This window comes from Ostrea edulis, chromosome 5, assembly GCF_947568905.1.
Source record: "Ostrea edulis chromosome 5, xbOstEdul1.1, whole genome shotgun sequence".
Lineage (NCBI taxonomy): Eukaryota > Metazoa > Mollusca > Bivalvia > Ostreida > Ostreidae > Ostrea > Ostrea edulis.
In genome coordinates this window covers 26,720,188-26,734,679 of record NC_079168.1, presented here as the reverse complement: position 1 = coordinate 26,734,679, position 14,492 = coordinate 26,720,188, and the positions used below count along the sequence as shown (strand labels likewise).

At 32.5% G+C, this 14,492-nt stretch overlaps 1 protein-coding gene across 2 annotated transcripts; it reads left to right on the top strand.

Moving 5' to 3' along the window:
* The first annotated feature begins 3,380 nt into the window (after positions 1-3,380).
* LOC125652058 (uncharacterized) lies at positions 3,381-12,549 on the top strand. Of its 2 annotated transcripts, XR_008803127.1 has the most exons (7): positions 3,381-3,463; positions 3,786-3,842; positions 9,561-9,596; positions 10,279-10,332; positions 10,436-10,486; positions 11,296-11,406; positions 12,330-12,549. XR_008803127.1 is itself a non-coding variant. In XM_048880979.2 (6 exons), the coding sequence occupies exons 1-6, from the start codon at positions 3,403-3,405 to the stop codon at positions 12,371-12,373; spliced, it is 378 nt and encodes a 125-aa protein (XP_048736936.2). In that variant the 5' UTR covers positions 3,387-3,402; the 3' UTR covers positions 12,374-12,549. The 2 variants fall into 2 exon arrangements, 1 of the variants encoding a protein (XP_048736936.2); XM_048880979.2 differs by lacking the exon at positions 9,561-9,596 and having other exon boundaries at positions 3,387-3,463.
* Positions 12,550-14,492: the final 1,943 nt, after the last annotated feature.

Here is a 14,492-nt window from a genome sequence, read left to right as displayed (position 1 = left end):
ATTGGTAAGTCTGTCAATTCAAATTCATTTTGAAGTCTACAATTGATCATTCTATATATTTTTAGTTCTGACTGTCAGGTATGCGGATTCAAGATTGGATGTTCTAATTAAAATTAAGACAGAAATGTTTTCGGTGAGGAATGTATAAGGATCATATGACAACACAAATGTGTGTCATTAAAATTCAAGTGGATCCAACATGGCTGTAACTTGTTTAAAGACTTATCTGCTGGAATGTGTACACTGAGAAAATCACAAATATTGAGACTGTTGGAGAATATGTGATGGACTTTTTGTTTTTATTTCTCATCACCTTTCTTGGAAGTAACTCAACGCAACTGAATAATGCAACTGTACATGCAGTTTACTGATTAAATACTGATCAATGCAAAAACAAATATTGTGTGTTAGTCATTGTTTACAAACTAAATTTTAGATAAATCTTGAACATATAATTAAAGATTGTTTGATTCATTTCCTGCACTGACTGAGAACTTCACAGTCTGCAATTTAAAATGTACAATTTTTAAATTAATAGAAAACAATCAGGATAGGTCTGACAGAAACAGGACAACTTTATATTCATATTCTTGATATTACCAAAATGGACACAAAATTTGCTTTTAAAAACAACATAACACCAACACCCCGAATAGGTAGGTGGGTAATATTTTTGTAATGCCTGCATCTTATAAGTCATTGACCTATGGTACATAAACCCATTTTATAATTTTGATACACAACCCTAAGCTGTTTTTAATAACAGCAATTCACATACTTGAAAATTGTGTTGTTATAAACAATGGATATGTTGGAAATTGTGTTAGGCATCAATTTTCAATTTTGTATTGTGAATCATCTTTTTAATGTCATCATCACAGAATCCAATATTCATGGAAATGAAGGAAATTATTTGCAACAAATTAGAACTATTGTTCACATTATGACAATACTTTCACATAACAATAGGTATACACGTTTCTGCTTCCTGAAACAAATCAGTTTTATAGTTAGCATTTTTCTTCAAAGCTAAAAGGAATCATATATCTTATATAATGGTTGTTATGGTAACACAATTATTTATCATTGACATAGCTAAGCTAATCTAAGCAGTCATTTGTACAAAATACATTTATTTGTTCAAATATAATATGACAATGAGATAGTTTACACTATAACATGGTAATAAGCAGACCTGTAACGCTTTCTAATAAAACTTATCATTATGATAAATGATGTACTACTTCACTTATTATAACTCTGTTTACAAATACTGAAATATGGTTGCTATGACAACTAAAATATTTCATAACATGAGGATGCACAATATACATGCATCATTGTTTATGCCAAATTTAATACATTAGGGATATCAAATTAATAAGATATTCAAACATTACTCATACATTCAGATCATGAGATTTGTCATAATACCCTGGCAACCAATTTTTGAAGCTATATATTTTTGATTAGCAAAATAAGACATAGTTTGTTGGGTTTTTTTTTTTTTTTTTTGGTTTTTTTTTTTCTTTTTGGTTTTTTTTTTTAGATTTTACACATTAAGGGATGAATCAAATCATATATAACTTTCAAGGATATATGTTGTCGTGTTTCCTGTAAACGATGTCATAAAATGGCTTTAAATTGATGTTTTTCAAAAATAATCAAAATGACAAAATTGACAAATTGAAAAATGACTGATTTTTCAACTAATCAATAAATCAATATTGGATTACCTGTTGTTTCAACAGGTAATCCAATATTGATTTATTGATTTTTTTTATTATGTATTTTTTATGATTAACCTAATCTTTAAGCAAGCAATAGAGGAATTTGCAAACCAGTCAATTTAATTTATTTATATTTAATCAAAAACAGGCCAAATCGAGCATTTCTAAGCATCTTGGGAGCTATTTTCAATGTGTTATTGTTACTATGGCAACAACAGTACCTTAGTTACAAATTTTGGTGCCAAATTCTATGAGAGGGTATCAAATAATCACTATATACCAGATTTCAGTCAAATTGGCGAGGGTACCTATCCATCCCTATATTGAAAATATTGATGCTTACGGACAATGGCTCTTAAAGCAATTGAGAAACATGATCACCATATCCTGACAATAAGAAACATTGCTACAAGAATATTGGAATTCCACGAGGGAAAAGTTGAAGTCGTCCTGTTTCTTTTACAGTTGAATGATTAGTTTTTCGTTAGAATACATATTCAATAGGATATATATTTATATCTATTTATATATTCACCTCTGGTATATCCAAGGGTCCGTGTTTGTCCAACTCTCTATTTTGTATTCCTTATAACAGACATTATTTGTCGAAATGCGCACCTGTTGCATCACAATTGGTACCGTATATATAAGTTTTACATTATAAGAGTTACAAGATTCTTATTAGACAGAATGTATTTAAACGTGTCTTCATGGGAAGACAAAATATCTTGCTCTGGCTAAGTATAAAGCATATGTCGAAGACACTGGAATTTCCTTTTAGCTCAATCAAGGAATCCCAGTTAACTTCCTAAACAACTGTAAATCTAGATATCGATTAAAGGTTCTTATTATGATGCACTTAAAATGCCCACACAGGATCTAGTCCATGTACAAGTTTGATGTATTTATAATCTTTGAAAACTACAAAATTATTCCTACATACCGATAGTATGCATGCTTTCTTCATATAGGGGTATTTAGAATTGTTTCCTCTGTTCCGACATTTTTAAAAAATAAAAATGGGGTATCACAATTTCCTTCTCTGTCCTTGGAAACTGTTTAGGATGCTTAAAATGCTGGCGGACGATTCGATACGACGGTTAATAATGGATATTTCTTATGGAAACTTTTCTCGTGAAATTGTATTTGTCGAAATGCGCATCTGGTGCATCAAAATTGGTACCGTATAAGTTTTACATATTCACAACCTATGCCGTTGAGTTAAGCTATTTTGATTACCATGATGAGAAGCTGAATTACAGTCTCTACTTGTGTAAATACCATATTATGCAAAATAACTACGACTGTTTCGTTAGAATTATAAATTTAAAAGTATTTTAGGAGAAAGTAAACGGAAACATCAAATACACCAAGTAAAAACTCGACCGACAGCTTGTAGAAGGTGCTTAGACCTTATAAGAAAACCCCATATAAAACAAATTAACGTCCTGAAAATTTGATGTGTTTTACAATAACCAAACAGAATAGCTTGTTCATACATTATAAATAATAGTACGGAATGGGTAATTTGACATAGGTATCTGTTAAAAAAAACACAGCAATTTGACAGGTGTACATATTTGTTTTCAAAAACTTGCGTTTGTTACAGTGCATATAAAGACATGGTATTGCATCTCGATATCATTGACACTCCCAGGGACGGATATTCAATATGGTTCCTATGAGGGTGTTACTGTTGTTCGCAATACCACTGATTGGTATTTTTCTGCAAAGTAAATATCAATCTATCATTACTGTAAATTTCTAATTATACGAGAGGAATTTATTATCGCGTAGTTTTGCGAGAAACATCACTTGCGAAAAATATTTGACGCTTTTTTTTTTATATTGCTAAAATACATGCAAAAAAATTAATCAACAGAACACTCGCGTATTTATTTTTTCGCGATTTGATGTCCATGAGTGATTTCGTAATCATAAATGCTCGCGTAAAATAAAGAATGTACAGTATCTACATGTGCAACTGTAATATCTATCGTGTTATTTTCATTTATATTTACTGAAAGCTGTGACTCACAAAACTTAAAATTTCAGAATCATCCAGCAGGAGCATTGACGAAAGTAATCATGTCGAAAGTTCCTCAGACCTCGGTGAGTAACTTCATCTGCTTATGAAATTAATAGCATTATATATCTAATTCCGTATTTAATCACTGTTATTTACTGCGGGCTACACGTGTTTACCCATTGGAGCTATACGCCTCACGCTGGGTGTTGCCGATTCAAAATGGATGTTTACTCCTCCTAGATTCCCGATCCCACTTTTAGTATATCTAAGGTTCCATATTTGTACAGCCTTATTGAATACCCTAGAGCTTGTTTTCCATATGAACAGTTATTGCATTGAGGCAGACTAGTGAGAAACAAACTGATGTTACATTGGTTTCAACACTCCCGCTTAAACTTAGTATTTCACAAATTATATGGCCGTTATAACGACATCGTTTACTAATACAACAGGTTGATCGAGGTGCTTACTCCTACTAGGCACATGATCACACTCCTGGTATATCCAAGGGTCCGTGTTTGCCCGACTCTGTATTTTGTAATGCCTGTAGGAGTTATAAGATTGATCACTGTTCGTTATCTTTACAATTCAGTAGTAATGTACCTTGAAATTAACAATGCTGGTCTTTCATATCTATATGGAAATATTCCATTATCAGTTGCATGTAAATCAATGTTCGGTTCTATTTGCAAACTAGATTGCTATAACGACCATAGAATTTGCGGTATGCTGACTTTAAACGAAAATGTTGGAAGTCCTGCACCATCAACTTGTTTGTCAGTAGTCTTCTTCATCAACAAAAATGGAAAACGCAAATGTTCATATCTATTGATTACTCATCTAAAAAATTACTTTGTTAATAACTACTCTGATTCCACACACAAATACTTTGAAATTGAAATGAGTTCCTCATTGATAATGTCTTCATAGTCTTTGGTGATCAGGTCTTCCTAAAGTCTGTTGAAATACCTATGGGCACGAATTGTGCTCATTTGCTAGCTGACCTGTTTTTATATTCATATGAAGCAGAATTTATTCAATAACTTCTACTTGAGAAAAAAATCCCTTGCTGTGGTCTTCAATGCGACATTTAGATTTACCGATAACGTTTTACGTATTAAAGATGTTAATATTCATTCATACGTAAATTCGATATATTCTTGTGAACTGGAAATAAATGAAACCACAGAGTCATCCACTTCGGGTTCATACTTAGATATTTGATTTAAAATAGATATTAACGGGAAATGAACAACTCAACTTTATGATAAACGGGATGGTTTCAGCTTCTCCATCGTCAACTTCCCATAGTTAGGCACGTATAACTCGTTATCACCTACACATGGTGTTTATATCTCTCAACTGATTCGATACACACAGGCGTGTTCTGCAATTAACCAGGTTATACAAATAAGAATGACCAACAATTTGATGGTGCAGGGGTTCCGACAGTCTCGTTTAAAGTCAGCATTTTGCAAGTTATATGATCGCTATAACAATCTCATTTGCCAATACAACTTATCATTGGGTCTAATGCTGACCGACGTATTTTATGGTGATTGCTATGCCGTTCTTGGCACACTGATTTTGACTACAGATAAGTCCGTTGACCTGATCAAGATATAGTACTCAAAGCGGGTGTGATCGGTCGAGAATGGATATTTACTCCTCCGAGGCATCTGATCTCAGCTCTGGTATATGCAGGGGTCCGTGGTTGCCCAACTTTCTGTTTTGTATTGTTTATAGGTGTTATGAGATTGATCACTGTTCGTTATCTTTATCTTTCAATAAGCAACTGTCTATAATGCCATATCTTTAAAATGTGATACCAATTGTTTGGGCGTTCTTGGCACATTCATTTTGACTTAGGATAACTTTGTTTACCTGATCAAGATATAGGGCCCACGGTGGGTGTAGCTGGTCGACATGGGATGCTTTATCCCCCGATACATCTGATCCCACATCTGGTATGTCCAGGTGTATTTCACTCAAAGTCAATAAAAGCGTGCAATCGATGTCGCCGGCACTTTATTAGAAAATAAGCTATACCAAATCATATATTTTGTGTGCTATACATTCATGGACCCATAGCCTCCCTAGGCATGGTATACTTTTTATTTCCCCTTTACTTATAAACTTGGTAGGAAGCGTAGATACCCCAATTTTGTAACGTACGTGACTGTCGCCGACTCAATTTTTAAAATTGAACAAGCAAATATAAAAATCTGAGAGCGTGTTTTTAAATTTTCTTTGCGTTAATATCATTTGTATTTCCTAAATTTTCATTCAATAAAAGTTTAACAACTTTTGCGTATGATTTTAAGCAGTGGTGTATATATTACTCCATGTCGCCAGATTATATTATGTGATCATAGGGTCAATTAAACACCCAATGTATGGACAAAGATTTCGTATTATCTTTATGTTTTTGATCTATTTTGGCGCTAAAATATTCAAAAACTGTGTGAAAATATTCATCAAGCGATATTTGGATGTGGCATTGAGAAGAAGTCATCATATTCTCAAAATTTCGAATTCTGATTTTAGAAATGTAACATACGATACACTAATTTTTTTTATGAAAACGTATTTGCAGAGCAAATGTTACCCCTTTTATGAAAATCTCGTAGTGTACAGAGAATGAAAATATAAACATTTCTTTTGCAGAAGTCATTGGTTGGTCTGAAATTTTACAAACGTGTCAAGATGTAACATTCGTGATGTAACATTCGTTACCGAGAAATTAATTAAAGGGAATGATAGAACAATTTCCAGCGTATTTTTGCTCTCTCTCTGCATGATGTGGTATACGACATGAACGTCTACTATGAACATTTGAGTTTGAAAGTCAATACGTGTTAAACTTTGAGAATTAGGATTAATTTTCTCTTACGGTAAGTACTGTTACAACAACTGCAATGTTTGATATACAATATTGATTAAGCAGATGAAATGTTTTGGTCTGAATTTGTTCTTCTGATATCAAAGAATGTATATCGTATTCCAAATATCTCGAAATTCTTCTGGTGTAAGAATTACATTGAGTAGAATGCTGGTAACATACATTACTCAAAGTAACATACGCTACTTAAGGTAGTACTCTACATCGTCATAATGGCTGACTTCCTGTAAAAACATGGATGAAAAAATCGATATCAGCAATATTTTACTTTTCCTTTACAATTTCAATACCTAGCCGAGTAGCTCAGTGGGTTTGAATACCGACTGCTGAACTGTAGGTCGCAGGTTCGAATCCAGCAGGGGTTTTAATTTTTTTCCAGTTTACTTTCTAATAAAACTGTATTTTTTGACAAAATAAAGTAAATTTGAAGATTTTCAACTTCAAAATATTGTTGTACATATCCTCCACTTTTCATCCACATCAAATTTCTCTGGTGTAGCATACCTTCTTAATGAAATGCTTGATTCGACATCAAATATTGAACTACATATTGACAAAATATCATCATTAATGATATGTTTGTTGAATATCAACTATGTTATGAAGAAACAAATGTGTTATTGTTCCCGTATTCACTAGCATATACAGATATCCTCTGCAAGAAATACAGGCCATGTTTTTCTCTGCTACTGTCCTATTTATGATACATGTAACTATGCAACTCTACATTTATCAATTTGCTAGAATTCAGCATCTTTTCATAATATATCTTAGAAATGAAGGGACTAATCTCTGATGATTGTTCTATGCAATCTTATGGAGAAATCAATCAAAAATATTTTATCTGAGTGTAACATATGTTACCACAAATTCCGTTACGTAATATTATTCTACTTGTTTTTAATTTTTTATTTATTTTTTTTTTCAGAAATGGCGCTTGTGAGAGTAGAAGTACAGAATAACTACCATGAAAAAAAATGTATTAAAACATAAGAACAACCATGAAAAAATGTTTTAGAAATAATATTATATGCTCCACTTGTGGCAATACTGAAAAGGTAGAATGTCTGTATAGACAGTGAAAATAAAGGTTTAACTACCGGTCAAAGGCTACCATAATGATACATGTAAGTTTTGTCTCTCAAAATACTTATAAGCAACTGGTCATTTGAGTAATTTTGTATGACCTTTGACCTTGTGACTTGGAATCCAATGGGAGTCATCTATTCATAAGGGGCACCAGTGTTTCAAGTTTGATGTCTATCAAGGAAAGATTTCTCAACGGACAATAGCGTATGTCCAGAGTAGTTTAACCGTTGTCCTTTTGACCTCAAAATTAATAGGGGACATCGTTAAATATTCATTCAGAACACCGCGTGGTGGATTATACTGACAGTTTCTATGGAAAGGTATTCCAAAATAAGCAACAAAAACATAAGATTCGGTATACATTTAATTAAAATGTTGGGAAATTAAACATTTTCTTTATATTATTATTGTAAACAGATTGTTAGAAATGGGTACATATGATTCTTTCCATTTTTTGAATAGAAATGGTGTGTTTATAGTAATGAAAGGAAAAATAAGAAACATACGTTACTTTCATTGTTTATTATAACAAAGAGCAATCCAGGTTTCAAAACATGTGTCTGTTATTTCTATAAGAATCATGAGCATTTAAATAGCGAAACATCAATCTATCACTTTTGTTTTAATCGCACATTTATTGCAAATTAACAAATTCAGAAGAAAAGACACATTTGGTAAAAAATTTTGCTTGTCTACGTTATATTTCTATTAAAATTGGTATTTCCATTGAATTAAGTGATGTCGTTATGATTTTGCAACATCAATCGTAAAGAATAACTGATGGTGGCATCGTTTTGGCACAATATTTTCATGGATGTACTGTTGTGTAAGTGTTGAAACATACGTTACATAATAATAGCGCTACTTCATTTACATACAAAAAAGCTATCGTTCTATATCTATTGCTAGTCTTTTGTTTTCATGTTTCATAAATATTGAACTGTTCGAGAATATTTGTTAATCAATTTTATTTTTTGCCATTTCAAAGATATTGAAAGTGATATCTAGTCGTTTATTTTGCGCTCTTAAAATCTTATTGCTGACTTTTACAGCAGATAATTTCTTGTTGTGTTGATTAAATATTTTCTTTGAAAAACTGTATTTATTGTCTTTCACAAATTAGAAAAATATATGCTCAGTCAATTCTAATACAAATTATGGAATAATACATGGAAAATTAATGTTTATCTTAAATATTATCATGTCAAGGACTCAGTAACGAAGGTTACATGTGAGAAAAATCTCGAAAAATATACCATACTTTGACCTACTGTAAAAAAAAATCTGTCATACTTAACTTGAAACAATTTGAGGTGAGTGTTCAACAGATATTTACCATTAATAAATGCATGTTACCATATATATTTTGAATGGTCGATAAACTATGATTTTGAAACCCTCAATTGCACGCTTTTATTGACTTTGGGTGATTTGTTTCCCCAATGCTCTATTTTGTATTGCTTATAGCTCTTAGGGCGTACACGTTTACTATTATTTCGGATTTCAAAATTTCGGTTGAGCATCACTGAAGACACATTATTTGTCGAAATGCACATCTGGTGCATCAAAATTGGTACCGTATAAGTTTTACATTATAAAAGTTATGAGATTGATCACTGTTCGTCATCTCCAGCTTTCATTAAAAAGTGTAGTTATTATTTCATCATGAGGAATGGTCGTGCAATGTGTTTAAAAGTCATACGTTTTGATGTTGTTGATTTGAGAAAAGAATTGTTTAGCGTCCACATTTGATTACCACCATTTCTGGCATTTGTAGTCGCACAGTACGTTTCAACTTTCTCTTTCACAGGTGTTGATATTCGTGAGGAGCAAAGATAAATTCGTGGTATGACATTTACTGGATCCAACAATGTATCTTTATTTGTAAGGGTTTTTATGACGTTTAAGAATGCAGAATAGGTTCGGTAACTCATATTCACCCAACCCATTGACTGGGATATTAAATGTGTTCAAAACTGAAGCATGGTTTTGAAGAATTTCATCTTTTGAAAGGGCAGTTGGAGTATAAGTACGATTGCCAAAAGTAGAATTGATGCCAATTCCGTTTAAAATACAATTGTAATAACGAGCCTAACAAACAAAGACAATGTTGTTACTAGCTTTGTCAACTGGAACCAAAACATATTCCTCATGTGACCTATCTTATTCTTTTATCACTTCTGGATAACTAACCTCATACGGATGGATTGTACATACTTTTGTTTTGATATGTCGTTTGTAATAACAACCCATGCATCCAATTTTTATATCATATTCTATAAACACATTTGCAATGTTTACTGGGTATATATAAAAGTCGATTAAAATAGATTTAGAAGATAGTTAGATATAACAATCTCACTTTTCCATCAAAACTTTTCATTTAAATCCAGTAAATGTTACATTTCAATAAAAACAGTAGAATTAGATGGTGATATCATAAATAACCCAACGGTATGAAAATTTAAAGTCCCAATTTCTGAAAACAAATAGTAAAACTCGCCTCATAATTATAAATCTTTTTTCAGATGGGAAGGATATGCTGATTCGAACCAGGCGAGATATAGATAGTGCAATTGCAGGTAGTATAGTGCCTAAATGATTTTGTATGTATTGCAGATAAAATTATCTCTTAGATGGTATGTTACGAAGAATAATTAAAACTTTTTTTCACATTTTTCTTAGATATGATAGAATATAAACGTGCAGTGGGCGATTCAGCGCTATCAAATGAGGGTAAGTGTTTGAAATCATTTTAGCATCAATGTTTTATTTGAGATTACCTGTTTGAATATATATTTCATTTCGAAAATATATAACATGACAGCAGGAACTGTGAAGTTTAAGGAAAGTTGATGGATGCTAGTTAACGTTTCATAAAACACATACTGGTGTGAAATCTTGCTGTTTAAACAGTCATTTTCAAATATGAAGTTTTTTCTTACATTTCTTCATTTCTGTTGAATTTGCAGCCATCATAAAATGCGTCCTATATTTTACAACATATATTCTGTCACTTTTTTGAAGTTTTCAATCATATTAGTGTAGAATACTGAACGATCTCTATCTCAATATAAATATATTATTGTAGAATATTTTCTCGCATTATAAATATATTAGTGTATACTACTTTATCTCAAGATATTCATGTAGATTACTGAATAATCAAGTATCTCATTTTGTTATTTTCGTGTAGATTACTTTATCTCTTTATAACTAAATTAATGTTGAATACTCAACAATCAGTATCTCATTATAATTATATCATTAAAGAATACTGAACACTCACTATCTCATTGTAGTGTAAAATACTCTCTCTTTCATTATAATTATATTAGTGTAGAAGACAGAGGAATCTCTGTGTCATTATGATTATATTAGTGTAGTAGACTGAACAATCAGCATCTCATTATAAGTATATTAGCGTAGTAGACTGAGGAATCACCATCTCATTATCATTATGTTATTATAGAGCACTAAACAATCACTAACTTCTTTTGATCATTGATTGAAAATATCAATCAAAATTGTGAATTATTCATCAGATGAAACGCATGACATACAAAAACGTTGGGGCCGACGTAGGAGAAAAGGGGGCCGCAGGAGGTCACGTCGTAGAAGGAGACTCGGCCGTGTTATGGAGGGAGTAGGACAAGGTAACTACAAAGCTTCACCTGATTAATATAATGGCATATGAGTATGTGAATATGTTTTTATGTTCATGTGTACCTTAAAAAAAGTGCAATTTATTTTGTATGAAATCCAAATGCATTTTATTTATTGTTACATATATTCACTTAGTACTTACAACTCTTCTCTTGGAGCAGATTGGCTTTCGTTTCCCATCTCCGTTTCGGGACATATTATGTGTTATTCATTGTCACATCGATCTGGTTTGATAACAAATAAGTATATATGTGTATGTTCAAGTAAGAGAAAATGTCCCTTCTGCACCAACAAGAACTGTTTCTAGTTCTATTCCCTCATTATGGGGTGCTGTGGTCATAGATAACGCTCGTGAGCCATTTATCTATTCATTTATTCAGGCATCTTTTCAAGAACAATTTAGCAATCATTCACTCCAATATGAGGGAATGGTTTCATGTTTGTCCGTTAACCTTTGATCAATGTGTGGAAAATTCAGATTTTTTTTTATGAAATACATATATGTATAGGCTCTTTTCACTGAATTATACGATTTCTGAAAGTGTATGGTGCAAGATTACGTCATCAACCGTTGTTTTCGAAACTGGATGTGAAATGACACGTGTTTTCTATCAGGTAGAATTTCCACGTCATACAATTGATGATCACCGTTTACATTTTGAATCACTGATATTTATCATTTTTGGTGATTAAAGACTCTATAAATGCGTTTTTTTGTATTGTTTTGCATTCATCCAAGTAAGAAAATGACACCAGTCATTGCTATATAGTTCTATTGAGATACCTGAAGTGTCACTGCTGCTTATCAATACCAGAACTTAAGAATCGTATGCAAGTACAACTTTGTTTTCTGATGTATACCTCTACTATTTTCACTGATCTCAATATTGAAAGATGTATTTACTATATGCAGGTTTAGGTATCGCACAGTCTGCCAAGGATCTTTTTTGGGGATGAGACACTGGTGGGAGCGATGACGACAATGCATAAGGATGAATATTAGAATGAAGATGCCTAAAATGCATGCACAACAAATCATACCAAATTTAAAAAAATATTTAGTAATGGCATTTTTTTCTTTCTACACAATGAAAAAAAACTTTCAATACAGACAATTGTTTTCCTAGTTTTCAGCTATCAGTGTGGAAAACAAAAAGTCCATAAGCATCATTGCTCTCCAGAGCAGCCGTACGTTCCCATGTAACGACTCAAATCCCACACGTTTCCTCACCCTTACTGCAGGATTCCGGGTACGAATAAAAAGTGAATGTGCACTAAAGAAACACGAATGTGTGTAAACACTTCCTACCGCTCTACCTTGTGATTTTTAAGAGAGAATTTAAAAAACAAACTTTCTTCAGATGTACACGAAATGGGGATTCCAGCAGACTTCTCAAATCCTTTAACACAGTTTCCAACAAAATACCTTAAAACCACCTTTTCTTCCTTGGTTTTAAGAATCATATCCAGTTATATAGCCACTTTTGAAAAGACTAATCAGATTAAAATGAAAAGACGCATATACACAATGGGGTAGATATGGCAACTTTGTTATCAAATCGCATGCTCCTTTATTGGCTGACCTCTTCTTTCTATTCTTACCAGGCAGAATTTATTCAAAAGACATATGACACTGATTTTGACTGCGGATAACTCCGTTTACCTGATCAGGATATAGGGCTCACGGTGGGTGTGACCGGTCAACAGGGGATGCTTACTTCTCCTAGGCACCTGATCCCACCTCTGGTGTGTCCAGGGGTCCGTGTTTGCCCAACTATCTATTTTGTATTGCTTATAGGAGTTATGAGATTGATCACTTTTCGTAATATTCACCGTATGAAGTTGGCTTCTCCAAAATCCATGACAAGCAAAATGATAAAAACAAAAATCAATGTTTAAAAATGTCCAGTCTTCATTGTCTTCAACAGTAGGGCAGTGGCGGGAGTTTAGGTTAGAGTCTTTAAGTGCCTTAAAACTCCCATTCTTCATTTTCTTATATCATTGGGGGAGGGGGGAGTATTTTACTATTTATGTTCATACTTCACTTAATGGAATGTACTCCTGACTTTCATGCTTATATTAATCGCTTTCACTGCTACAGCTAAAATAAATGATTGGTGGTAGAGGGCAGTCACCCAATATATTTTTCTTTTGTATTAGAAAGTAATGAATAAAGGTCATTGTCGAAAAAGGGAGCATCCCCCTGCACCCTGATTCTACGTGCCCAGAAACAAACAAACCAAAGTCGTACCTTCAAAGAATTTACAAAATGATTGTAAGAGCCACAAAACCAGAATGGTTTTCTTGAATATAATTGGTTAGATCAACGCTATGATGGCATTGCCAAAAACTATCATGAAGAATGTAAAGCTTGTCTTTGCAAAAATACATTGGAATGTAATTATATCAATTTTATTAATTATTTCCCAAATGATAGTAAGCTTGCACTTTTCTATCTAAATATTTAATGTAATGCGCTGTACATGTGTTATTCCTGTTGGGGTGTTGCGGTAGAAATACAAACAAAATGCGACATAGTTCGTATTTTAGAAATTTTGTCGCGATCTTGAAGTTTTTGCATCAAAACATTAAGTGAACATCCTGTCTCAGCATATACCCTGTCGATAAGGTAAGAAATGACACCGGACAACTTCTTTATTTCACAATTTACACAAGAAAAAGGACTGATCTGCAATATATATATATATATGAGAGATAAACACGACTGAAGAAGAGTTCATGGTAATTGCATGTGAAATCAGAGTATTTTTTAACAAAGTAACTTTTTCTATTACTGGCTCACTATCCATTGTATATATATGAATATATCTGATTTCCAATTTTGTTAAAGAGGCAACTGGCAATGATGTCTAAAAATATAGTCTTTAATTTATCGCTACGAATGGTAAAGTGTTAAAAAGTCAAACGTTTTGATGTTGATTTGAAAAGTTTTGCAATTTCAAATTTACTCAAAGTTGTTTAGAGTTTAGAATCCGCGTTTGATTTTCACCGCTTCTTGCAAATATAGTTGCACAGTAAGTTTTTCCTTTACAGCAATCAATATTTTCATGAGCTT